Source organism: Rattus rattus, chromosome 1, assembly GCF_011064425.1.
Source record: "Rattus rattus isolate New Zealand chromosome 1, Rrattus_CSIRO_v1, whole genome shotgun sequence".
Lineage (NCBI taxonomy): Eukaryota > Metazoa > Chordata > Mammalia > Rodentia > Muridae > Rattus > Rattus rattus.
The window spans coordinates 173882051-173909144 of NC_046154.1; the positions used below are offsets into that span (position 1 = coordinate 173882051).

The following is a 27094-nucleotide window of genomic DNA, read 5'->3' on the forward strand; positions in this document are numbered from 1 at the left end:
ATGGCTATTGCATAAGGCTTTAGTAGGCCACATTTTTAGACTTCACTCTCCCAGGTTCATGCAGCCAATTAGAGTGGTAACAACTTGTACTTGTTATGCAGATTACTCTATTAAAATATTCCAGATTTTATTCCTTTTTGGTTTTAGAGATTAGACCTGTGAAATGAGATTGTTGCCAGGACGCTAGGAGAGAATATTTTCTTTGCCTCTTTCAGCTTTTATGGCTCCAGACATTTCTCGTTTTATGACTAACCTTTGTTTCATCTTCTACAACCTCAAACTCCCTCTTTCTTTCTTTTTTCCTTTTTCTTTTTTTAAATTGCATTTTTTAAATTTACATTTTAAATGTTATCCTTCCCCAGTTCCCTACCCAGAAACCCCTATCCCATCTCCTCCCCTTCTTCAGATCTCCCCCCCTACCCACCACCCCTTCCCACCTCCCTGCCCCTAACATTCCCCTACACTCGGGGTTGGGGGGCAGCCTTGGCAGGACCAAGGACTTTTCCTCCCATTGGTGCCCAACAAGGCCATCCTCTGCTACATATGCAGCTGGAGCCATGGGTCTGTCCATGTGTACTCTTTGGATGGTGGTTTAATCCCTGGGAGCTCTGGTTGTTTGGTATTGTTGTTCTTATGGGGTTGCAAACCCCTTCAGTTCCTTCAGTCTTTCTCTAACTCCTCCACTGGGGACCCCATTCTCAGTTCAATGGTTGGTTTGGAGCATTCACCTCTGTATTTGTCATGCTCTGGCAGAGCCTCAAAGGAGACAGCTATATCAGGCTCCTGTCAGCATGTGCTTCTTGGCATCAGCAATTGTCTGAGTTTGGTGGCTGTGTGTATATGGGCTGCATCCTCAGGTGGATCAGTCTCTGCTCCAAACTTTGTCTCCATATCTCCTCTTGTGAATATTTTTGTTCCCCCTTTTAAGAAGGACTGAAGCATCCACACTTTGGTCATCCTTCTTCGAAATTCCCTCTTTCTTCTCTTAAAGGTATACTATTAGTGGTGGCGCACGCCTTTAATCCCAGCACTAGGGAGGCAGAAGCAGGCAGATCTCTGAGTTTAAGGCCATCCTGGTTTACAGAAGAAACCTTGCCATGAATGAATGTATAAACATGATTATATTTAAGATCAACCTATATAATCTAGTGTTAGTTTATCCTGTTTGAATACTTAAGTACATATTCATAGCATACAGAAATTAGATAACTTTTGGGAAACTAGCATTCAGTTCACAAATAGTCTGGAAACCACGATGAGAAAAATGAGTTAAGATTAAATTGACATTGAGTGGGTGGCCATACCATTTGTTTACTTTGTGGTTTTATGATCTTAATATAGGCTTCTGGTTGTTGTAGGTGTTGAGACTGTTTATATAGATATTTCTTGCTATGGAGGGAGTGAAACTGCATGTTATACTTACTAATAATCTAGTATACAGAAAATTAAATATGTTGGTAGAGTTAGTACTTCATTGAAGAAGTAATGCATTACTGAGCTTTTGTATTTTCTTTTTCGAGAGAGTTTTAGTGTGTTGCTTAGACTGGTTTCCAACCTGCATTTATGGGTGATGATGATGTTCTCCTTCAGCCGACGCATGCTGGGCTGACTCACTTTACTGCTTTTACAGAAATTCACCAGGTCAGATACAGAGTGCTGAGAAAGGCTTCCTTGGAAATGAAGTTAGTATTTGCAAGTGAATGGGAATGTGTGCTTATGTAAGTCATTAATGTACTGAGAAGTTTTAAATCTGGGCTTTTACCTCCTAAAATATATTTAGCTAGTGCTCATTTTACCATTTATTTTTTTTACTTTGTTCTTAAAACAAAGATCCTTTCATAGATTTAAAAGATTTATGATAGGTTATTAAATATGTAAAAAAGTACTTAAGGGAACTTCAGATTAAAACTACAATGAGATAACACTTTATACTCTCCAAAATGGCTAAAATTAGATTTGCAGTCCCAACTGTTGGCAAAAATGTCAGGAAGCAGAACTTGCTCTCATATGCTGTTGGTTGAATAGAAAATGGCACAACTACCTTAGGAAAGGGTTTGTTAAGATTTTTAAATATAAAATTTGACATATGCACATAATAACCATCCCTATATTTCCCCCTCCGAACAGAAAACAATTCACAGAATGTGCTATGTAATATATATATATGTATATGTATATATATGTATATGTATATGTATAGGTGTATGTATGTATATATAGGTGTTTGGCTTTCACAACTAAGCCAGGTACTGTTAGACGTCTAATAGAAGGAGATTAGAATGTTGCTAAATATTATATACAAGACAGCCCCCGACAACTAAAAATTGTATTCTTTTTTACAGCGGTAATGCTGAAGTTGTAAAATCCTGTTTTAAATAAGTTTTAAAATCAATGTAGCCTTTTTAATGGTCATACTAGAGAAGAATTTGGGAGCCTTTTATTATACAGAATTAAACAATAGGAATATTTTGGGCTCCTGAACTATGCATGATTTCTGTCACATATTCCTTTTCCACACTTCTCTTGTATTAAGCTGTCATTTAACTATTTATTTAGAGGCAAGCTCTCACTATATGGTCCTGGCTGGCCTGGAACTCATTGTACTCATCAGATTGGCTTCAGACTCACAGAGATGTGCTTGCCTCTGCCTCCTGAGTGCTGGGGTTAAAGGTGTGTGCCACCATGCCCAGCTCACGAAACTATTTTTTAGAGATGTTTTTGGTGAATAGTAAAATTAATTAAAAGTACAGAGGTTTTCCCTATTCTTCCTACATGTACAACTTCTCTTGGCAGTGCAACTAAATAAGCCTACCTTGGCACATTATTACTAACCGAAGTCCCACATTTACATTAAGGTTCATTATTTTGTAATAGTGTTCTAAAAATTTTGCCAATTGTTTAGAAGCACATATCTGACATCATAGTATCATAGAAAGTTTTACTACTTTAAAATTCTTCTACATATTCCCAATCCTTCCTCACTCTTGACAACTCCTGATCATTTTAATGCCTCTGTGACCCCACTCCCTGAATGTTAATAGTTGGAACTTTACAGAAACCCTTCTTAGACTGGGTCAGTTTGACTTAGCAATATGCAATTATGCTTCCTCTATTTTTTTCTCATAACTTGCTACCTTATTCCTTATTAGTGCTGAATTTATTGACACTACATTTTTCCACTCACTCATGGAAGAACATCCTTATTTACTTCCTGATTTTGGCAATTAAAAATAAAGGTGCTATAAAGATGTATATACAGGTTTTTTTTTAAAAAATATGAAGTATGTTTGTAATTATTTACTAAATACAGGGAATGATTAGTGTGTTGGACTGTCTGCCAGAGTGGCCCTACCGGTTTTCCTTCTTTTCAGTAGCGCTTACTTCCCTTACCTACACATTTAGAAGTGTGCTTAGTTTCCAAATTGTCCAACTATCTTTGTCTTTGTTGATTATTTGTATAATTCCTTACTGGTTTAAGAACCAACACTATATGATTACTATTCTTTTTAATTTGTGATTTAGTGCTAGAATATGTTTTTTTTTCTGTCTTTTTTTTTTTTTTTTTTTAGTTTTGGTGGGGGAAGTGTGGGGCAGGGTCTGTCTATGTAGCCTCAACTATCTTAGAACTCACTGTGTAGATCAGGCTGGCCTTGAACTCAACAGTGATCCTCCTGCTTTTACCTCTTGAATGCTGGGGTTAAAGGTTTGAGCCTCTCTGCCGAGCTAGAATTTGGTTCTTAATAGTCCATGTCTCTACTTGAAATATTCACTGGGGACTCCTCTTGGATATCCTGTTGTTGCCCTGTGTCATGGAGATATTCTGCAGCTTTGGATCTGCAGGACTGGTCCTTTCTTGTGTTCCAGCAGATCATAGATGGGTAGGTGTTGGGGTGGGCCAACTCAAAGCCCTGGATCTGGGCCTGGGAGGTAGCTGAGTGGGTTAGCCCCCCGCCCTCCTGCTTCTTCACTAGCAGGGTGAGTTCTCCAGCAATGCCCAGGCTAGCCCACTTAACACTACAGCCAGCAGAGGGTAGAGCCTGCTCTCCAGAGTGTGGTGGCTGGCAAGGGGGTGGGGCTAGCTCAGCACAGTGCCTTGGGTGGCAGTCCAGACTACAGACGTTTGCTTAGCTTTTGGTGGTAACTTGGCCACAGACATCAAAACCCTAGCTGCATTAGGACCTAGGACCATGGACCATGGAAGTGGCCCTTGGTGGCAGCCTGCATGAAGACCATAGGTTCCTCATATCTCCCTATTCCTCACTACCATCCAGTCTCCAGTTTCACCTTTCTCCAGTCTCTGAACCCCTTGGCTTCTCTTTCTCTTCCATCTCCCTACTTTCTACCTTTTTTCACACTCCATCACACATTCTCCATCACAGTGGCACTCACAGTAGGCTCTTGATGTCTTTTAGCCTCCCCAGGACAGAGTCACAAATTCATATTTCTGTGTAAGTATATGAATACACAAACATGTACTTCTAATGTAAGTAAATATTACAATGATATGTCATTTCATTATTAGAAGTCATGTTACATACTTTATAAGGATAGGGAGAGGGACAGAGTTCTATAAGTTATATGATTGACCTAAGACTTTTGATGAACTGTACTCCTGAGCTAGAAATGTTGCTAGTGACATTCAGTCTCCTGCACTGTTCCTCTATGGGAGAGGATGGCTGGAGAGTGCTAGATTTTAGTACTATTCCTCTGTGAGGTCATAGGCTCTGTTAACACCACCACAGAGTGGGTTGCAAGCTAAACAGATTTTCCTTTGTTAAGAAGGTTGGAATGCTACTGTCTATTTCAGAGTGCTTCTGTGTCACTTCTTTTTGTCATTACATTTCTCCCTAATATTTATTTTGAGAACTCAGTTGGTTTCAGAGGTAAAATTCAAAAGAGTATGAGAACTACCTAAAATTGGATCCTCGAGTTTTTAAAGTCAGAAAGCTGCCTGCATCTAGCTTCAACAGTTGGTTAATTACACTTGAGGTTTTCCTGTCTTTGCTTGGAAACACTCCTACATGTCCATTTCTGTTCTAGTAACCGCTACTGGATTTTACTATTAGCCTCTTCAGTTTTGTGGGTATGGCTTACTTTTTGTGACCTCATCTCTTATTTGGATCCAGGAAGAGTTTTTGATTTTTTTTTTTTTTTTACTTTGTTTGGTGTTTACTTGTTAGGGTGAGCTTCTTAATTTTTACAAAATGTAACTGGAAATCAGGAACCTGCTGTAAGTTGTTTTATTCCCCTCTGGTTGACAGTGTGATACCCATGTTCCGTCTCTAGAGGTTCCGCATGCGATGCGAGACTGAGCTTCTTGCAGTCTTCCTCAGACCGCCTGGGAAGTTGGAATCTCTGAACGAAATGATGTGGTCAGTTGAGCAGTGTTTAAAATGGGGAGTGGAGTGAGTGTGAAGAGTAAAAGGAGCAAAGGGTCCTCAACTCTACCACCCCCACCCCCAGCCCTTTAAAGTAGAATTTAATAGGAAATCTAGGCAATACCAATTTCATTTTAAAGGTGCGTGTGTACATTTGTACATAAGCATATATTTATACGTTAGATGTGACACTAATTTATCAAGACTATATTTTCAAGCAAGATGGAGTAATTTAGAGAATAGTTTTCATAAACCAACGATCCATTGTTGTAATAGAAAGTTCATGATAACCTATAAAGGAAAGAAAATTACATACATATGTACATACATACATGTAAAATGATGTTAAAGGGATAGAACTATTTGAATTAATTTTATTTTCTTATAGCAAAACACTTTCCCATCATTTTTAACTTGTTTATGCAATAAGCATTTAGTTACTGCAGTAGTTAATCTTGGGTCAGTATTTGGGGGATGGATGAGGTGATCTTCTGTTCTTAGCAGAAGTATGTGTCACACATTGGAGACTCAATATTTGAGTGCTGATGGATTTTCCCATTTGAATCTGCTGCTCAAGTGCAGTCTTCCATGTGTCAGAAGGCCTTTTGCAACTTGAATTACAGACATGATTATTACTGAAGGTCATTTTTATGAAGATTGTCATTTTCTTCAGACACTTAACAAGTTCTAGATATGTTCGCCCTGAATTATTAGAATATATATTTTATACCAGGATCCACCCTTGAACGTTTTCCAGTTAACTGAGAAACAGGTTAGTTTGTGAATCAAAGATGACTCCAACTGAAGGTCATTCTTCTATGTAGTGAGGCAAGGGATGTGAACTCGATGGTTACAGATTTTCATTGTCTTATGAAGAGGTGGGAATACAAAAACTGAACTTTTACAATAAATATTTTCTTATTTAACAATGAAATAATTGATGACAATTATGTAAAACCACAAGATGCCTAAGGTACTGAGTATTAATTATGTTCATTCTCTTTGCAGGCATGATTTGGTCCCCTGGGATTCTGCCTTAGCAGGAAAGAAGTTGGAAACACTTCCTGGAAGGAACTAACACAACACAAACGCCACAGCTTAGTCCTTACATGTCAGCCACCTTACAGATATGGACACATTTCCTAGCATATTTCCACCCGGAGGAGACAGTAGGCTGAATCCTGAACCTGAGTTCCAAAATATGTTAATAGATGAAAGGGTACGATGTGAACATCATAAACATAATTATCAGGCTCTGAAAATTGAACACAAAAGGTAAGTGACTTAAATTTAGAGATAAAGTATTGGTGGGGGGACAGAGGTTGCTGCTTATAAACTTGTTATTGGAGTTGTACTGGCTGTATCTTTGCTCTGGAACACACACTATATTTTTGTTATTTTGCAGTGTTTTATTTAACACTGAATATAGTAAAATATTTTAAATTATTTTGTTCAAATCTATTATTGTATTAAGTGGGTTATGAATGTAGTCTTACTTTAAAAGTAGCAAAACAATAAATGTGGGTGTATTTTCTCCTTTACAATAAAATTGCTTTCAGAAATTAGTGTTAATAATTCAATAAAAGTTTGCAAAGAAAAACAGTTAAAAGTTTAATGAAATGTCTTTTATCAGCCTTGTTTTTCTGTGTTATTGGTTGCTTTATATGAAGCAGTGAATTTGAAAGTAAAATATTCATTTAAAATTGTTTTTTTTTTTAAATCAGGTTGCAGGAAGAATATGTAAAATCACAAAATGAACTTAAGCGTGTGTTAAATGAAAAACAAACAAACCAGGAAAAATTCCAACTGCTCCTTGAAGAATTAAGGGGGGAATTAGTAGAGAAAGTTAAGGACATGGAAGCAATGAAACTGCAGGTAAGATTTTATATTTGAATTTATATAAAATTAGTCATGTGGTTAATGGAAATAAGTAGTTTTGGAAAATATGTTTCCTTTTATGTTTAATGGTTCCTCGCTCTATCTGCGGTTGATATAATCCAGTCTTTCTTATACTCTATACAACTTCTTAAACTGTAGTCCCCAACCGCATATTAATTAGCCTAAGTAAATGGGGGTCATGAAAAGTGTAGCTTGGGTTTTCCAAAATCTACTTTTAATAATGGTTCTTAAATGTTTTAACCACCCTTTTAACCCATCACCCACCAGAGGTAGTGGAAAAGAAAGGTTTTTAGGATATAGGGGAAGTGGACCTATATAGAAATTCTTTGTAGCATATCCAATCTGCATTGTCAGGAAATCAGCAATTCAGTTCAGAGGTTAGCAGCAGCAGCCTGATCCACTTGTAAACACTTCATGAATATATTATCAGTCCAGTCCAGTAGTGTTAGGATAGCAAACATGAATCGGTGGCAGTGGCATGACCTAGCAGACACAGCCAGGCCTCTGCCAAATCATGACCAGGACCAGCAGGGACACCAGGAGAAGTTCTTTGCTGTGCCTTTCTCAACAAAGTGAAGATATGCGAGACCAAGAAGTGTTGCAAAGCTATCTATGTAAGCCCATTGCCATCACTGTGCGTTGAGTCTTATTTATAGTCCAACCACATGTCCTCTCATGGGCCTCATCACATGAGTCTGTCTCAGCAAGACTCCTCATGAGTCTATGTCAGCTGATAACACTCCGCCACCTGGCTTGAGTCTGCAGAAGTGGCAGGATGTCACCAGAGCGTCACCAGAAGTTGGTGAGTTTCTCTCAATGGTGTCACCACAAGTGCAGCTCAGCAATGCAGTGTAAGGCGAACCAATACATACATGTGTATTGTTAGTGTATCGTAGTAAGGTGGGGCAAAGCAAACCAATGCTTTTGCTCCCACTGTCTGAGGGCGTCATATTTATATTCCTTCTCTACACATCCTTTCATGTGTCTGCTATAGCAAAACTTTTCACCAGTGTCTGCTTCAGCAAAAAATCCTCTGAGTTCAAGTCCAGCCTAGAACAGAGCAAGTTCTAGGGGAAGAAAAACTTAAATCCAGTGCTTAGGAGACATGCCTGCAGATCTCTGAGTTCAGAGTCTACAGAGCAAGTTCCAGGACAGCCAAGCTTAGGCAGTGAAGGAGTTGGAAAACAGAAAAATGGTGATAATGTAATAGAATAAGGGGGCCATGTTCCAGCCCCAGCAAGCAGCAGAGCTTGGCAGTTTTGGCCATGTGGCTCTGGTTTTAGAGTCAATAATAGAAAGGACTTCTGGGATAATTGATGCTGATGAGCTGGAGCTAAGAAATTAACGGTTGTTAGGAAGAGCAGCATCACTGAGGTGAAATCTTCTGGGAAGTGTTTTCTGAGAGCACAAAGAAGTTGTGTTCTAGAATAGCCCAGGTTGTACCTCCTGCTGCAGTGGTACTTGGTAATGTGTAAAGGTCACCCAGCTGGTACTGGTTTTGAAGGTGTCATGAAACAGCTGCGGCTTGGCACTGTGAGAGGCCATAGGGGAAGGTGCAGTCTCAGTTGCAGTTGATGGCCCAGGACTGAAGGGGTCATGCAAAGGATTTGAGGTTTGTCACCATAAAGAGAGCCTATGGAAGCCTAGTTGCAGCAGAACATATTGGAGATGCCAGTACCATGGGATGATCACCAAGAACAGCAGCGGTAGTGGAGTGGATCAGCCTGAGCTTAGAGTGCCTCAGAGGGCAGAGCTGGAGAAGTGACGCCAGTCTTTTGGCAGAGCCCAGAAGATCATGTGTGGATCCCAGACATTGGAACAAGAAGCTGTAACATTAAAGCTGCTTTGGAGACCCCAAATTTTTGAGATACCAGAGCCATAGGATATCTCCTGAGGAAAGCTGCTAATAAGAAATAGAACCAGCCCAGGAAAAGAAGTGTGTTGCAGTCAACAAAGAGGAAAAAGGAGTTGGAGATCTGAAAACTTTGAAATCAGACATGGAAATGCAGAGTTTGGAGTTTGTCCAGCTGGTTTCCTGTCTTGATTTGGGGATTACAGTTAATTGATTGGATGGATCTCAGAAAAGACTTTGAACTTTGGACTTTTAACATTGGTGAGACTGGTATAGATTAAGGGATTTGGGATATTGGACTAAATGTATTTTTTTTATTATGCTATGGCTAGATATGGCCCCCATAGACTCATGTGTTTGAACAAGCCTATGGAGGTCAGGGAGTAGAATGTGATGGTTTGTATGTGCTTGGCCCATGGAGTGGCATTATTAGGAGGTGTGGCCTTGTTGGAGTAGGTGTGTCACTGTGTTTGGGCTTAAGACCCTCACCCAAGCTGCCTGGAAGTCAGCCTTCCACTATCAGCTTTCAGATGAAGATGTAGAACTCTCAGCTCCTCCTGCACCATGCCTGCCTGGATGCTGCCATGCTCCTACCTTGATGATAATGGACTGAACCTCAGAACCTGTAAGCCAGCCCTGATTAAATGTTGTCCTTTATAAGATTTGCCATGGTCATGGTGTCTATTCACAGCAGTAAAACACTAAGACAGCCCTAGTATCTTACTAATCAGATAACACCTTAAAAAAAAGTCTCCAGGGGTGAGGAATAGCAAAGAAGTTCCAATGACTTGGAAGAAGCTACTTCCATATGAAGATCATAGTGGGTAGATGGACAGTTTTTAGGAGCTGAAGGCCATAGTTCTAGTAGCAGAAGGGCTGAATTCTATTAACTACTAAGCTAGAAAAGAACTCCTGGTCCCAGGCAAGATTTATGTCTTAGCTGCATTCACTTAACATTAAGTAGTGAATAGAAGCTTAGCTGTGCTTCTAACACTGGTTCTCAACCTGAGGATTATAATCCCTTTGGGTGTCAAATGACCCTTTCATAGGGGTTACCTAAGAGCATCCAAAACATAGATCTTTACATTACAATTCAAAACAGTAGCAAAATTACAGTTATAAAATAGTAGTAAAAATAATTTTATGGTTGGAGTCACCACAACACATGGAACTGTATGTGGTTCACCGCATTAGGAAGGTTGAGAACCACTGCTTTAATCCATGAACACTGTAAGATAATGCAGGCATGTAATTTTAAGTCTTTATACCATTATGTTGCTCAAGTTTTGGTACTTGAAAATTGGCTACAAGTGTAACATGCCTCAAATGTATAAGTGGAAAGTCAGTAAAGATAAGAATTTTGAGAATCACCGTAAAATTCAAAGCAGCTTCGGAATGCCTACATGATCATTAGATTGTCATCATCTGGACTCTTAAGGTTCAGAAGGCAGCAAGAACATGAACTGGGAACTAAAGGGAAAGAGACTACTTGCTAAATGTGTTATGTAGTACATTGAGCTTAGTAAAGTGTTCTGTAAATCCCGCAGAAAGCAGAGTTTGTTAAATAATAATTGGGGATACATGGCCGAAAAGATTTACAAGTCCTAGTATACCAGTATATGCATTTAATGTCATAATGAAATCCATTGTTTTATATAATATTTTAAAAATTAAAGAGGAAATTAAACTACTAGTGGGGTAATTAGCAACATTAATAAGAAAAATGACAATGACTGATATATTGATTAATCAGCTTAAAGATTTAATGGACTGGAGAGGTGCCTCATTCAGTACCGTTTCTGCCGTGCAAACGAGGTCCTGACACGTGCTTCCACATGCGTGCTTGCATGTGCATTTGCACACAAGTGTGCAGGTAACTCACAACAGTGTAATATATAGAGATTGAAAAGTGAGATATAGATCGTCCCATTGTCTTTTGTTGCTTGAAGTAAAAAGTGAAATATAAGATTAATTGAAGGAAGAACTCTTGAACAAAAGAGAACAGACTGGATACTTTAACAGAAAAGATTTTTGCCTTTCCAAAAGATAAAAATGCTAAACATCAGAAATATGTGTTGACCAGTGCAACTGCATCTTAAGATCTCAGATCAAATAAAGGAATAAAATAATCACAGAAAGGATCTTGTCAGGAGAGTATCTGTTTCTCTTCTTTTCTTCAAACCAGAGGGCCCCTAAGAAGTTTGAAGTATCAAACAAAATTTGGGGCTGTTATATCTAAATATTTTTGTCACTTTCACCTCTTGAAGATCTAAGTTATCCTTGAATGTAATTTAAAGTTCTCTCCTATCTTACTGAGATTCTATTACTTTTAGTCTTTTTGTGCGTGTGTGCATGCGTGCATTTTTTCTGAAATATCTTCTCTCTTTTTACTTTTTAATAGCTTTGGCTGCTACTTTAGTATTACTTGTGTGTGGCTTGTTTATCACGCTGTCACTTGAACTCTTTATGAGAAGGTGCTCGCTTCATTTAAGTCGTCACAGCCATCAGGAAGCCGCTTAGGTTCTGTTCTTTGTGTCCTTCCATGTGGCTACTTTGTGGGGTGTTTGTGGGGTTTGGCCAACTCACTGCGTAGAGATACTCAGAACAGAATGGTATGTGAGTTATCATACATTACATAACGTTTTATATTGAGAAGACTTTCATTTTGTAGAATGTATTTTGAGCAACTGTGGAATATTGAATAAAGGAAGGAAGCTGAGCATTATTCATGTTTTCAGAGAAACTCATAGAAATAGGAGCTACATTATTTTTCTAGCCAGCATTTGTTCATTTGTTCTTCTCATTGATTCACAAAACAGGAATTCAGTAGTTCCTATATGGTAGGCATTGATGAAAGGTGTTGGGGAAATAATGACGAATCTGAGCAACAGGAGTCTGCCCATATGTTGCTTACATAAATATTAATTATTCACTGAAGTAAGTTCTGTAGGAGAGCATGACAGAATAGAGCCATAATTAGTTTTCTGGTCAAAATAACAACTATCAATTTTTTTTTTCTTTTGAGACAGGGTTTCTCTCTGTAGCCATAATTGTCCTGGAACTCATTCTGTAGACCAGGCTGGCCTCGAACTGAGATATCCACCTGCCTCTGCCTCCCAAGTGCCTGGATTAAAGGTGTGTACCACCAGTATAAAACTCGTCACTGATTTTTTTCATTAGTGATGTTACTGGGACTTTTGATATCTCTGATAGCAAGATTGAGATTCTTAAAGTATTGTTTCAGGGATTGATTGTGTTTATTTTTTCCCTTTCACCCACGGTGTGTGTGTGTGTGTGTGTGTGTGTGTGTGTGTGTGTGTGTGCGCGCGCGCACACGCGCGCACGCATGCACACTGTACATATTTGAGTTTCTTCGAAAACATGAGTAATGCTCAGCTTCATTCGTTTATTCAATATTCCACAGTTGCTCAAAATACATTCTACAAAGTGCACATATATGCCGTACACGTGGGGGCTTGATGTGGATGTTGAGACCCATCCTCAGTTGCTCTTCTACCTTTTTCATTGAGACCGGATCTAGATGAAACCCAGAGCTGCCTGACACAGGCTAGTCTTGCTTGTCAGCGTGCTCTGGGGATCCTGTCTCCACCTTCTGAGTCTGCAGTTATGGTAGCTTACTGCAGACATGGCGTGTGTGACAGGTACATTAACTGCTGGGCTCTTCCTGGTGAGTGTACGCTTAGTAAGTATATATTAATAGTTATAGAAGTTAGCCACGGTGTAAAAATGTCTGTAACTCATACGTGTTGTAGAAGAGACCTTGAAGAAGGGAGGATTCTTCATCTTTGTATTTATAGTTGTTTATATTTCTGTATATTAGATATTAACACCACAAAAATTGGAATTGGTAAAAGCCCAACTACAACAAGAATTAGAAGCTCCAATGCGAGAACGTTTTCGGACTCTTGATGAAGTAAGTAATTAAGGAGAAGAACATCTTCATGTCTCCACAGAAAGCATCCTTCATTTACGCAAACGCTCTGCATGGCAGTCCCTGCATTGGACCCTGAGGCAGAATAGCACTGGACTCTTCACCTCTGTTCTCTGTTCTTCCATCTAGCTTGGTCTCCTGATGTTTGCTTGGCGCTGAAGAAACAGTGCAGTGCAAGAGTCTTAGCAGCTACAGTGTACAGTCAGAGTCTTAGCATTAGCGCTATATCTGCCGTGAATATTGTTTTTAGATCTCTTTGGCTAACTCCTTAATCTCTTGCAAATCTGCCCCACGTGTCACTTTTCACTGTGCCTACTTTGACTGCTTCTGGTGCCATTTCTCCACTCAACAGTCCAGCCTGCTTTCCTGCCACTATTTAAACTTTTGGAGTTTACTTAGCTCTAGTTTTTCCTCTAGTACCTGTTAGCTTCTAACGTGCTACTTTGCTTAATTATTGTTACTTTTGTCGAGTACTTCTAGAGTGGAAGTTGAATGAGTGGAAGAACTGGTTTTCTGTTGACAAGTTCCTAAGAACAGTTCCTAGCATACAATAGGTGAGCTATTTGTCAAATGAAAGGATGCATTTCACATAAGCTGGAGTTGTTCCATTCCCTGTTGCTTTGATAAAACAACGTATGGAAGGAACGGTTTGTTTTGTCTTACAGTTAGAGAGACCAGTCCATCATGGTAGCGAAGGCACAGTAGCAGGATCGTGAGGCAGCTGGCCTTGTCTGCAGCTCTGAAGCAGAGTATGACGAAGACTTGTGCTTAGCTCCTTTCTCCTTTTCTTTAACTCGGAACCCCAGTACACTGAGAGTGCTACCCTCCCATATAGTAGGTCTTCCCATCTCAGTTACCCTAAACTGGCTAGTCCCTCACAGGTACTTACAGAGCCTAACCACATCTCTGTAATCCTGCAGAGATGTCTGGGAGGCTTTTCCTTCTAGATGATTCTGGATCTGTCTAGTGGACAGTCAATATTAACGATCACACAATCTCAAAAAGAAAAATACTTGTTCTTACTTTGGGTTGAGACAAGATTTCTTATATTACTAAATGTTTGATAAAGGTGACAGGAATAGAATGCAGAAAAGTAAATTAGGTACTGGCCTAGACATTTTAATGCTTGCTTTAGAAACATATATCAGATCATACATATATAAATTATTACTGTTCCCTACAAAATGAACCCCTGTAGGAGATTGGAGTAGTCTAAAATACTGCCATTGTGTGGGAGTGGTTGGACAATCCTCTTTCGTAATGATTGATCACCCTGAGTTTTCAAATATGCCTCTAGCAGCGATATATCAGATACCTTATATGCCAGGGTATCTGTTATGCTTTGGCTATAAATTGAATTTTTTGTAAATAAAATTAGCAGTACCAAAGGTAATCAAGGTAAGTGCAAGCAGTTTTGTAGTCACAGTGTATATTTCATATATCATCCCCATGTTCTTAGCTTATAAATTAGCCTAGAAATCTTGCAGTTAAAAAGTTAAGTCGTATTATTTTTGGGTCTGACTTTCATTATTGCTTAGTTTCATGGCACTTACTGAAATTGAATCTCCCATACAAGACTGCGGCCTAAGTTTCTTGTGGAGTATTTGGAGTGCCCATAGCTTTTATAGATGGTTGGGTGGCAACATTAGAGCACCTTTGGTGTGTTTTTGGTAAATTGGGAGAGTTCGAATGCTGTATATTCTTCAGACTAGTATATTTGAGTTCAACTCTTGCAATATTTGATCAAATCTTAAGTTAGTATACTAAGTATAACCTTTTTTTCTACTTTGAGTTTATCTTGTCTGACTTTTAGAGAAGACTCTCTTCTACCTTGCTGTACTTGTTAAAATCTAGGTGTATTTAGAAAGATACACCGCATTCTTAACTAATATGTAAGTACAGAGGTGGTGATTTTGATGTTATACTTTTATTATTACAGTGAGAATCAGTGAAGACAAAAAATTACTTGAATGGTAATTTTATTGGTATATTTCAAGGAGGGTACTAATCTGTTTCATTATTCTTTTTCCTTTTTCATGAATAAAAGTTCATGTATGTGGTATGTATGTGTGATATGTGTGTGCATGTGTGGGTATTGGGCACATGTTTAAGTGCATGTGTGAGACCAAAGTTGATGTTAGGAGTCCACTACACTTTACCTGAGGCAGCTTCTCTTATTTGACCCAGCCTTTACTGATTCTGGAAGTCTAGCTAATGTGCTCCCAGGGTCTTCTCCCTGCCTCCCAGTGACTGCAATCACTAGCAAGCCACCAGGTCCACCATGCATTTACATTGGTTCTGGGGGTCAGAGCCCTTGAGCAGGAAGAATAGTCATTGCTGAGCCAGCACCTTCCCTCTCATTTGTATTTCTGTTAAGCTTGTTTTTCCTTTGAGAGTGACTGTTAATTCAGCTAAGAAGTGTACCATACAGTGACTTTTGGAGAGCACGAATTTGACTTATAAGGTTGTCATGCCCTGCAATCTCTCTGTAATTTAGGAAGTGGAAAGGTACAGAGCTGAGTACAACAAGCTCCGCTACGAGCACACATTCCTCAAGTCAGAGTTTGAACACCAGAAGGAAGAGCTTACTCGTATTTCAGAAGAAGAAAAAATGAAATACAAGTCAGAGGTAGGTATTTAGTTACACTGGTTTATAGCAGAGATTGTGCGAGTGAGTGAAATTTTATGACTATATATTTTTATAAATTCCAAATTAAAATAGATTGTGTAATTATGTTTTATTAGTGAAAAATTTGTTTTCTTTTGTTGTTTGTCAGCAATTTCCTGTGAATGTTTTCCTTTGGCTGTTTATTTCATTTTCTGTTTTATTTTGTCCTAGCCAGTGGAGAGGGATATATCACATAGTCTCATGTTGCTCATGGCTATGGAGAGAGAGTTTTCTCTGTAAATATTACTTACGTGACTCCTTATTTAGTATTGTCCTCTCTATTTAGGACCAAACTAGGTAGCTCTAGTTTACGCCTTTGTGCCAGGTCCACGCTGCTCTAAGCGTAAGCCTCCCTCTCATTGGACGCCGGCAACTGCAGTGCTCACTCCACACAGCACGCACTCGTCTTTCGTCTGTTGCTTTCAGCGGTCCTGCCTCAGCCTGCAGTTTGTCTTCTCCTTCTGCTGAAACTGCTTCCCCTTCATTCTCCAGCTTGCTCTTTGATGATTTTTATTATAGAAGGGGACAAATACAATTCTATTTTAACACCCATAAAGCTAGGCTGGTATTTGTAGCAGTGTGCTCCATGCTATACAGAAAGAGCAGCTACACACTATGATATCATTGTGTTTATTTGGGATGAAAATATTTGTACTTTTAGTTGTTACCAAATATTTGTAATGTTTTAGGCATCTAAAAAAGCTAAGAGAACAATATTTGGCTTAGGCTGATTTATTTTTATCAATGAGCAGTTTCTTAGTTGTTCCATAAATAAGAAACTATCTAGAATCTTCATCATTTGAGTTTTTAACACAATAGTCTTTGAACATTCTGGATATTTAAAGTGAGTTTCATCTTTAGCTGTTCATTTTTCTCTTAGTTTTATTTGTCTTGTTTGGCTATAATTTCATTTTAATATTAATAGTAAGATGAGAAAAGACTTATTCATTCGAAATTTAGGAAGCCGAGGCACAAGATTTGTCAAAGCGTTCATAGGCATCAGCTAGCTTAACAGTAGAATGTAGATATCCCAAGTTTTATATCTCAGCTCTCATTTAGAGTTTTAAGTTTGAAATTATCAGTGATTTGAGATTATCACTCTTTATCACTGGCCATCCCATGGCTTCAATTTTACTAAGAGTTGAGCTGATGGATACAGTTTGTGATTGTAAAAGGCTTCATTCAGATATGTAAGTAAGTGGACTCAGTGGCCTGTGGGCCTTCTGTTGTGGAAAGGATGCCACGTCCACGTCACATGCAGGGTCGGTATGTTAAGAGGAGTGCCGAGGTTTCGTGGTTCTCAGTGCTGTAGGTTAGACCTTGCTTTTGGAATCAGTCGGTGGGTTACTTTATGGTGATTGTATGTCTTATTTAGCTCCTGATTTTGTTGGTTTTGTTGTCATTGATATAAAAATGTTACTACTAATATATTTTTCTCTTAGAAAAGACCAAATAATTTTGAAAATTTAGATATTTTAAGGGCTATTATAGAGTCTAGAAAAGACTTTCTGCTCTTCCCTGTCCCCAGTTCGTCACTCACTGTAGTGTTTCAGTTACTGTGCACTAGTATAGTACTATAGACAGTAAAACTTGGTGAGGCAACTGTGGTTTATGAAACAGCAGATAGTAATTTCAACTAGAGTTTATAGGAATAACAAATATAATTCCAGAGTTTCCAAGTGGAGTTTTACCTCTGCCACCCTCCTGTTTACAGTTTAGAGTGGTATAAATATATGAATTCATAGAGTACAATTCAGGCATGTATTGTCAATTGTACTTATGCCCTTTGCTGCACTGCCTTTCTATAACCAGATTGAAGTTTTAGGCCGTCCTGTGTTGGGTAAGTTTGCCAGCAGCGTATGTATGCTTGCTTCATGTTTGCGCAGCTCAGGGTAATGGTAACGTGTAGCAAGTCCCATACAGTTCCGGACCTTGTCATTATTACTGCGGTCTGCTATTGTGATCTGTCTTTGTAATTGTTTTGGGGTGGCTGATATGACCTGCTCATATCAGAGATGGAATGTAACAAGAAGTGTTGTAGAGTAAATATAGCATTGACTGACTGTTCTTTCATCGGTCTCCCTGCCCCTTAGCCACAATGATAATAAAATTAGGCCAGCTAATACTTTACAGAGGCTTCTAAGTATTCAAGGGAACATTAATCCAAAAGTTAGAAATGCTTAAATCTTACAGAGAAAGTGTGTTAACACCCAAGACAGTCCACAGCTGGACTGCTTAACAGTTAGTCAGATGTTAGCTGTCATACTGCAGTAGTTAGCAAAGCAAAGGTTTCTGAGGGAGTTTAAAATGCTGCTCTAGTGAATACGCACAAATGATAAGAAAGTGAAACAACCCACGTAGAAAGAGTTTTAGTTGCCTGGATAGATGATCAGATGGCTGGGGCACTTCTTTAAGTCAGAGAATAATCTGGACCCTAAACCTTCTCAATTTTATGAAGGCTGAAGAAGGTGTGTGCTGTGTGTCAGTTGTCTTTCTCTTGTAACAAATTCCTGAGATTGATCAGTTTATAAAAAGAAAAGTATTATTATTTTGGCTAAAGGTTTTGGAGATTTCAGTTTGCGATTGGTTTGTTCCTTGCTTTAAGCCTATAGGCACACATCATTATGGAGGCAACCCAGGCAGAAGAACTGGTGGCTTCGTGGCTAGTAGGAAGGGGAAGAGCGAGAGGAAAGTCTGAGGCCTCCTTGGAGAGGTGATAGGAGGACCACTTAGCTCACCTCCATCTGAAAATGTTTACCAACTCCCAGTGACTCTAAAGTGGGAGTGAGTCTTTCACACATTGGTCTGGGAGAAAACTAAACTGTAGGAGCAGATCTAAACTGTAGGTGTAGATAAGCCACAGAAAAACACTTTGAAGCTAGTGGAATTTTGTTTATAAGATTTAAGGAAAGATGGTTCAGTGGTTAAACCATTAGCTGCTTTTCTAGCGGACCTGTATTCAGCTCCCAGCAGCCACATGGTGGCTCACAAGCATCTGTAATGGGATCTGATGCCCTCTTCAGACACACAAATGTACATGCAGATAGAGCACTCATATACATAAATACCTCTTAAAAAAGAAATGTGTGTGTGTGTGTGTGTGTGTGTGTGTGTGTGTGTGTGTATGATTTAAGGGAAGACTCTGGAGAAAGAGACAGGCAATTCTGTGAATTGAAGGCCAGCCAGTACTACAAAGTGAGATTCTTGTCCATAGATTGATAGGTAGGTAGGTAGGTAGGTTGGTTTAAAGAGGGAGACTTCGTAACATAAAAGTTCAGCGAGGTGTGTAGAAGCTGTAGCTAGCTGAAATGATGGTGGCTATAACAGTAGACTTTGACGTAAGTGAAGCTTCTTTCTGTTGGATGAAGATGCTGTTTAGCGCTTTAAAGAGAAGTCAGTGCCTGGCATCAAAGAATAAACTTACTTTTTAGTTTAGAGCAGATGAAGCTGGGGAAGTGGAAGCCAATATTCATTTCCTGTTCTGGAAATTCTGAGGTCCTTAAGGATTAGACTGAAATCTGTTCTGTCTGTGCCCTGTAAGGGAACAGTGAAACCTAGATGGCAATGTACCAGTTTGTGACATGATTTACTGAATACATTAAGCTTGTTGTTGAGACCTACTGCTTAGATAAAAGGCTTCCTTTTTAATAAGATCAATTTTAATCAGTATCTATTATGTAGCCTATAGAATAAGGATAGGTTTTGGTTTTCAAGTCGTATTAAGAAATATACTTCAGAAAGTTATGATTCCCATCGATAGTAATGCCTCTGAGTCTGGGTAGACTAAATCAGAAACCTTATGGAAATAATTCTTCATTTGAGTGCCAGTAAGAACATTTGTGATTCATAGGAGGGGATTAAAATAGTAACATTAACAAGGGTTTGTGAGAAGCTGATTCTAGTCCTCATGGAAGACTGAGTGTTTCAGGACTAGTGGGCATAGTAACTGCTGAGGGGCTGTAACTAGTAACAGTGCTCAAAGTGGAACAGGGAGGTGTGACTTAATTTTTGCAGTTTCACAATAGAACTTGAGTAGCAGAAGAATGACTTCTTATGGATAAGTAAAGAGGGTCCCTGGCCCTCTGTGGCAGGACTGAACCTCTTGCAAAGCAGGTTAGCACTGCTACTGAGCCCACCATGGCCTAAGAGAGTGAGTGGTTCCTGAAATGGAGTGTCTTACAGCAATACAGGGCTTACAGTACTGTATCAACCTAGTTGGTGAAGCAGTGTAGAATTCACAAAGGGATCCACACAATAAACAGAAAAGAAGATGTCTTTATTTTTATAAAATAATGTTATGCTTTCTTATATTTGGCTGTAAGTATGAAAACTTCATAAGGATGAAATGCTGGAGCTGCGTATGTAGACATTGAAGTTCAGAACTGGGAGAGGCCATGACATTGGACTTGACAGACACACTAGTATTTTGCAGGGTAGCCCCTGGGTATTTAGTTAATTACTAGTTAGTGCCTCTGTATGAGCCAGAGAAGGAATGAAAAACAGACAAAGCAAAACCCTGTATTGCTGTAAGACACTCCATTTCAGGAGCCACTCTCTCATGCCGCGGGCGGGGGTGGCTCAGTAGCAGTGCTAATCTGCTCTGTAAGAGGTTCAGTCCTGCCACAGAGGGCCAGGGACCCTCTCTATTGGTTCAGACAAAGCAATACCCAGAGCTCACATGGAACTGGTCCAAATGTATTGTTACATCAACCAGGATGGAAATCCTTTAATGCACGATGCTATCGAGTTAGTTGTAGACTAAATAAATGTCTCCGGTTCTAGCAGGTATACAGGTGAGACCTGAAAAGTTCAAATGTGTGACGATATCCTAACTCTATCCCCGGATAAAGAGCCAAAGGAATGTAAAGGAAATCAAAGGACCTAGCACTAAAAAATTCAGGATCTGCTATCCATTGGACAACTTGCAGCTAATAATTGATTTTACTTTTAAGGAGAACTTACCAGGTCTCTATAATATTTAATATACATTCCGGTACTTTCTAAATCATAGGACCAGCATTTTCCTAATACCAAAGTTAGTCCTTCTGAGCATAAAGTACTCTCACACCCGGCCCTGCTGTTGCAGTGAGCAGTGCAGGGCTATGGGCTACCCTCTCCACCAGGCAGTCGTGAGGTGCTGTGCCCTTAACCTGCTCTGTTTCATCAGAGAAGGTGTGTGGTACAGGCGTTACCGTCATTCAGTGATGCTTGTACTGTCCTTTCTTTTCAACAGTGGTTTTATAAGACGCAAAGGAAAACACATTTTATTTTTGATTGAGAGTCCCAAAAACAGGCTATTTCAAGATTTAATTGAAATAATTTGTCTCCTATCATTTAGAAGGTTCTAAAACTAAATGTAAGATAGCAATAGATGCCAACACTGAGATGATAGATATTATACTGTATCATCTGATAACAAAGGACTTTTTTTTTTTTGGTTCTTTTTTTTCGGAGCTGGGGACCGAACCCAGGGCCTTGCGCTTCCTAGGCAAGCACACTACCACTGAGCTAAATCCCCACAAAGGATTTATTTTTTAAAAAACCCAAGGTGGGCATGATCATACATGCTTATAATCCTAGCACTCGAGAGACTGAGTCAGGTGAAGTAAGAGTTCAAGGCCAGAGGTCGGGCTCAGTGGTTAAGAATAGACACTGCTCTCATAGAAACAGTGAATTTGGTCCCCAGCAACCATCTTGAGTGGATCATTACTGCCTGTGACTCCAGCTCCAGGGAATCTGACACTTTCTTTTGGCTTGTGTCAGCCAGCACCTATACTCCAGTGCATATTTGTATGTGTGCACATGCACTCATGCAAACACACACACACACTCTCTCTCTCTCTCTCTCTCTCTCTCTCTCTCTCTCTCTCTCTCTCTCTTCAATACACATAATTAAGAAATAAAATATTTTAAAATTTTAAACCGAGCCTTGACTACATAGAAGCCATCTTAGACTATGTAGGATGTTGCTGTCTCAAATAAATTAAGCAATAGTTGAAGACACTGTTTGCAGAAGGAGGTAAGAATGGCAGCATTCAAGCCAGAAGGAAGTATAGGAGTAGCTTTAAAACACTGAAAAACCAAGTCTAGGTGCTTGGTTGCAGAGCTCACCTATTTCTGTATGCTCCACCATAAAGACAATAAAAGAAGGATGGATTCCAGCATTTAAGTATACTACCTTTCCCTGTGTGCGCCTCAGGGTTACTGAGTGATACTATTGTCCTTTGAAAAAAAGCCATCTACTCTTTGAATCCCTGATCTGTTCCTGTCCTTTATACTACCTCAGCTTTAGAAAAGCAAAATTGTTTAATATCAAACGTCTTACCTGTCAAGCAAGTTTTTGTTCTAAAGAGAATAAAGTAAGTGTGAATGGAACTGCAATATAGGCAGATTTGGACAGATGTCAAAGAAGAGAAATTAGAGAAAGACCTTTGCAGATTGAGAGGAAGAACTGCGATAGAAACGAATGAAGGACATGAAGGAAAATGACATGTGACTGTGATTAACAGTGGAGGGAAGACAGAACTGAGGGTGTGTGTGCAAGCATGCGCCCAGATGAGTGAGCTGGGTGCTGGGTTGGGTAGAATAGAACAGGCTTTCCCATTGCAGAGGACACAAAGACTTAGTACTTACTGTACAAGTCATTAAGGAGCTCAGTAGTTAGAAAGCAGCAGTAAACAGTTTGGGTAGGAAGGGTTTTGATAATGAATTGTGGTTGAGGAGTTATATAATTCCAATCTAGAGTGTCGTTTGCTAGTTGTTGTTGCTTCAGCTGCTGTTGCAGGTATCAGACCAGTGCCTCTCAGCATATATTTAAAAATATATTTTATATTTATATGTAAATATATTTATATAATATGTTTAAATATATTTAAATATATTTTATATTTAAAATGGGCACTGCAAAAGTATGACTACTGACTTTGTCACTCACTTGAGGACACCGTTGTCTAAAGTTGTGCTATACCTTGTCTTTCCCTAGCTGAGCCACCCTACCTGTATTGATAGTATATTAAACTGTTTGTAGCCGAGGATGTAGCTTAGTGGTAACACATTGCTTTACCAAGTTTATGACTCTGCATTTAGTCCGCATCACTGTCCAAACAAAATGTGTGTTTGAATTACTTTATGCAAATGCTAAACAGTATGGTACAGAATCACCCAGCCTAAGCCCTTCATTTAAACTGAAGCTGAAATAAAGCAGTGGCTTACCAGGGGTATTCAGGAAACCATAAAACAATATAGGCTAGCTCCATTGCCCTTGATTGCCTTCTAGAAGTTGAAGGCTGTTGCTGAAGACACCACATATTTTTGTCCCAGGACTTGAGGAATCAAACTGGTACTGAGCTGGAAGGCTCTTTCCTGAGGTCTAGCTCCCATAGGATTTTAAGGTGCTCTGCAAGCTGCCGAGAAAGAGAAGTAACCATCAGTTGCCCCCAGCTGTAAAGCCTGCGCAGCACAGTAACCGCTGGCCAAGCAGCTGCCGCTACAGTGCAGAAGTGGCACTTGTATCTTGGGGGTAACCCAGTAGTCATCTCATGGGACTTCAAGGCCTGCTCAGTAGGAGTGAGCATGCCTACTACTGTAAACCCAGCTACGATCCCATGAAGGCAGAGACTGCAGAGGGTAACCTACTGATTCTTATCTAAGTAAATGGAGCTTTCAGATGTTCTAAATGTTTACCTTTAGGGAAATATGTCTCTCATAGGGAAATATATCTCTCATCCTTCATCAAAGAAGCTTCTTCTGCAGCAGATGGAGGGATGCTACATAGATTTATATCTGGTCAAAATGAGAGAGTATGTGACTGGGATGCACAACCCTGGTTGGGACCTCTACAGCACAACCTCTATACCTAAGACTCATAAAGCATCATGGAAGAGGGGCAGAAAGGTTGTAGAGGCAGAACCAGGACAATGGCTGTGAGAAAGTAACTTCTAGACATGCCAGGGGTGCTACGTTCATGAAATCTCAACTGCGTGGTTGCCTGCCTGAGACTTACATCACTCAACATGCCAGAGTAGGTGGGGGCAATTTTCTCAAGGCTCTACCCTCGTGAGAACTTAGAGGCAGTCAGTGGCTGCTGAGGGAGGGAGAGTCTGGTTTCTCCAGAGATCAGAGACCCTGACAAGTTCTGCATTCAAAGTGGTCAGCCTTGCATGCATGTGCATATGGGCAACAGTAACTGGACTCAGTAGGTTTACGTATGTATGTGTCTGTACACCTAAAAATACTTCTAGGAAGGGAGGGATGAAAATGACATAAATACGGTGTGTGTATGTAGGAAACTTCTTAAAAGTTAAAGATAATATGACTTAACACAGATTCATATAGTTAGTTCCTCATATAGGAAGAAGAAACTGAATAAATGTAGTTCAAGAACAATTCTGGGAGAAAATTATTCTACATAAAATATTGGTGAGGGAATAGGAAAGATGAATTAATTATATTTTTTTCTGTTTATTTGGTGCTTTTTGTTGTCATGTTGTTTTTTTTTTTTTGTTTTTTTTTTTTTTTTGTGGGGGGTGGGCCCGGTGCCTGGAATTGAGACCCATGGTTTTGGCATACTAAGTTAGTATATCACCCAGCCCTTAGTTGGACTTTTGATGCTTATCTTCATGGGTGAGTTTCTTCTCGAAAATATGTTTAGATACTGGCTATTTTCTCTTTATACCCTGTTAATATCTTTAAAGTCCATCATGTACAAATTCAAACTTGGAATCCCTAAATTGTAGGGCTGATAAAAAGATCAAAGAGAACCTTACTTGGTGTTTTAAAGATGAGGAAACAGCCCATGGAAGCCCGCAGTTCTTAACTTCCTTGAGAGCTCAGCCAGCCTTGTCTGTGTGCCAGAGCATTCCCTTAGTGTCCTTGGGACTTAGATTGAGCCTTCAGTATTCATTCTGGTTATAAATAGCTATTGGTCTTGCTTTTTGCAGTGGTTCAATTGAATAATAAGGGTAACCCTGCTATAGAGAAATAAATAGAAAAGAATTGCTGATGGGGCTGGGCTTGTACCTCACTGTAGAACACTGATGTATCTTGTTCAAGGCCTTGGTACAATCCCTGACACCACTTAGAAGATGGAAATTAAAATGAAAAAGAAATAAAACTTAAAAGCAGATGTGGTGATAAGTTACACTAAACTAGGAAGAAATCACCAAGAAAGGGGGCAGGGATTTCTATTCTCGGTGCTTAGTCCCTTCATCCTTAGCAGCAAGGGGCCTCTGCGATGCCTCAGGTCTTAGGAAACTGTGGAACCCACGGATTTGGAAGCATGTGGCATCTGTTATGGAAGATAATTCTATTGTATTTTGCCTCTGAGTTCCTTAGTGACTGTGATAAACCTTGGAATAGTGAACATGGTAAGACCTAGGCTATAATTACAGTTAGGGCTTTAATAAACTTGGCCATTACTTTAGAAGTTCATTGATTGTATTTGTGTTTATTTATACAGATTTTGTGTGAATTGGTTCCTCACAAACAGATGGTTTAGTAACCTAGACATAGCCAAAGAATTAAGTAGAGTAAGCCAAACCAGTAAGGAGAACTTTAGGAGCGGTCATTGAATTGGCCTTGCATGAATTTTTATTGTGGGCTTGTGAAGTTTATGTGTTTTAAATAATTATTTTATTGTAGTATTTACAATTTTGAATTTTAGTCAGCATCTGATTAAGCCCTGTGCCAGACACTGTGGGGAGAGAGGGAAAAATAGGGCAATGTCCTTTCCCTTAAAATTGAGTCATGCTGAGTACAGAATGAGGAACGTGACATTTTAGATGTTTTTCCTTTTTACTTCATTTCCACACCTGAGCTTACATGTTGTGCAGTTTTTAATTTTAATTTACTGACTTGTAAAGCATGTTCATGACTGAAAATTCAATAATTTAGAGCTTGTATACTTCCTTTCCAATTATTAGGTTGCACGACTGGAGAAGGATAAAGAGGAACTACAAAACCAGCTGCTTAGTGTTGATCCCACAAGAGACAGCAAACGAGTGGAGCAACTTGTTCGAGAAAAAACCCATTTGCTTCAGAAATTGAAAAGTTTAGAGGCTGAAGTAGCAGAATTAAGGGCTGAGAAAGAGAATTCTGGTGCTCAGGTAGAAAATGTCCAAAGAATACAAGTGAGGCAGTTGGCTGAGATGCAGGCTACTCTCAGATCCTTGGAGGTAAGGTTTTAATTGCTTCCCAGTAGAGTATGGCATAAGTTTTAAAAGTGCACTTGACAAGCCTTTGGTTTTTAGAACATAAATAAATGCTTGGTGATCTAATGCTGACGCATTCGTGTCCTCCCAAGTGTGTGTGCAAAGAAGAGAGGTGTGATTGGCTGTGCTTCTTTCTACCTTTATGTCTACATAGACTCATTCTTTGGGAGTCACCATCTGAGTGAAATGCTTTAACGTTTAAAATGTCACAGAATAGAATATAAAAATATCCCTTAAATTTTCAAGACTAGAGTCATCTAAAAACAAAGAATAATTATTTTGAAATTATAAACTTCTTACACTAGAATTTAAAACCTTCAAGTCATAAATTCTATTTGAGTAGACATATTATATGTAAAACAGCTCTCTAGCCAAAGTGATAAAGTTAGCTGACTACTGATGCATCCAGGTCTTTACTGAATTCTTTCCCTGAGCTCATTAGAGAAGAAAACAGAGCCACACTGGGACTTCTGGAAACTCACCCAGGCCTCCGTTGTACTCAGACAAGCCTCTTAGTTTCTGGGGCCTAAGATGGAGCAGATACTACTTTTTGTTTTCATTTATTCTGGTCAGTTTGTTTTTCCTCCTTTGAGATAGTTATGAAATGGTTGATCTGGAAGGAAATTGTAGGCACATGGTTTGTAATTAATATTCAATTTCAAAATACAAAATGACGATGAGGTGATCAGCTGGTCCATGGAATATGTTAGTAAGTTTTGAAGAATAGAAGTCACTTTGGGTGGTGGGGTGGGGAGGGTGAAGTCTATGCCAGTCCTTGTTGATCTCCAGAATTAAGCTGGTTAGAGTCATTGAACATCAGACTTAAGCCAGCTTACAGTAAGAGAGTGCAGGTTGCCAGTTTGCACTCCTTAATATATTGGCACGGTGACAGAGTGAGGGGAAGGTTGCAGTTGAATATAGTGTCTGTCCCAGTGTGAAGTTTGACCAAGGTCGTCTAGAGTGAATATTTTCTGGGTAAGCTGAGTGATGACAAAAGACAGATGGCTCATTTGGGACATTTTTCAGAAGAGCCCGTATTTAATTTTTATCATCTGTCAGATGGAATGAAAGACATATACATGCAACAAATAATATTTTTCTCTAGTATTTCACGGCTCTTGTTGTACACAAAAAATA

The 27094-nt window shown here is 39.3% G+C and overlaps 1 protein-coding gene across 3 annotated transcripts in view; it reads left to right on the top strand.

The window, feature by feature from the left end:
* Cep83 (centrosomal protein 83) overlaps positions 1-27094 on the top strand; it is a 110719-nt gene that overhangs the window by 24240 nt on the left and 59385 nt on the right. For 2 of the 3 annotated variants that reach the window (XM_032911614.1, XM_032911613.1), the window contains exons 2-6: positions 6387-6653; positions 7103-7253; positions 12971-13063; positions 15579-15710; positions 25670-25921. In XM_032911614.1, coding sequence (XP_032767505.1) covers positions 6508-6653; positions 7103-7253; positions 12971-13063; positions 15579-15710; positions 25670-25921 — 774 coding nt within the window. In that variant the 5' untranslated portion in view covers positions 6387-6507. Of the gene's footprint in view, positions 1-6386; positions 6654-7102; positions 7254-12970; positions 13064-15578; positions 15711-25669; positions 25922-27094 lie in introns of those variants that run through there. The other variant, XM_032911615.1, reaches the window with a different exon arrangement.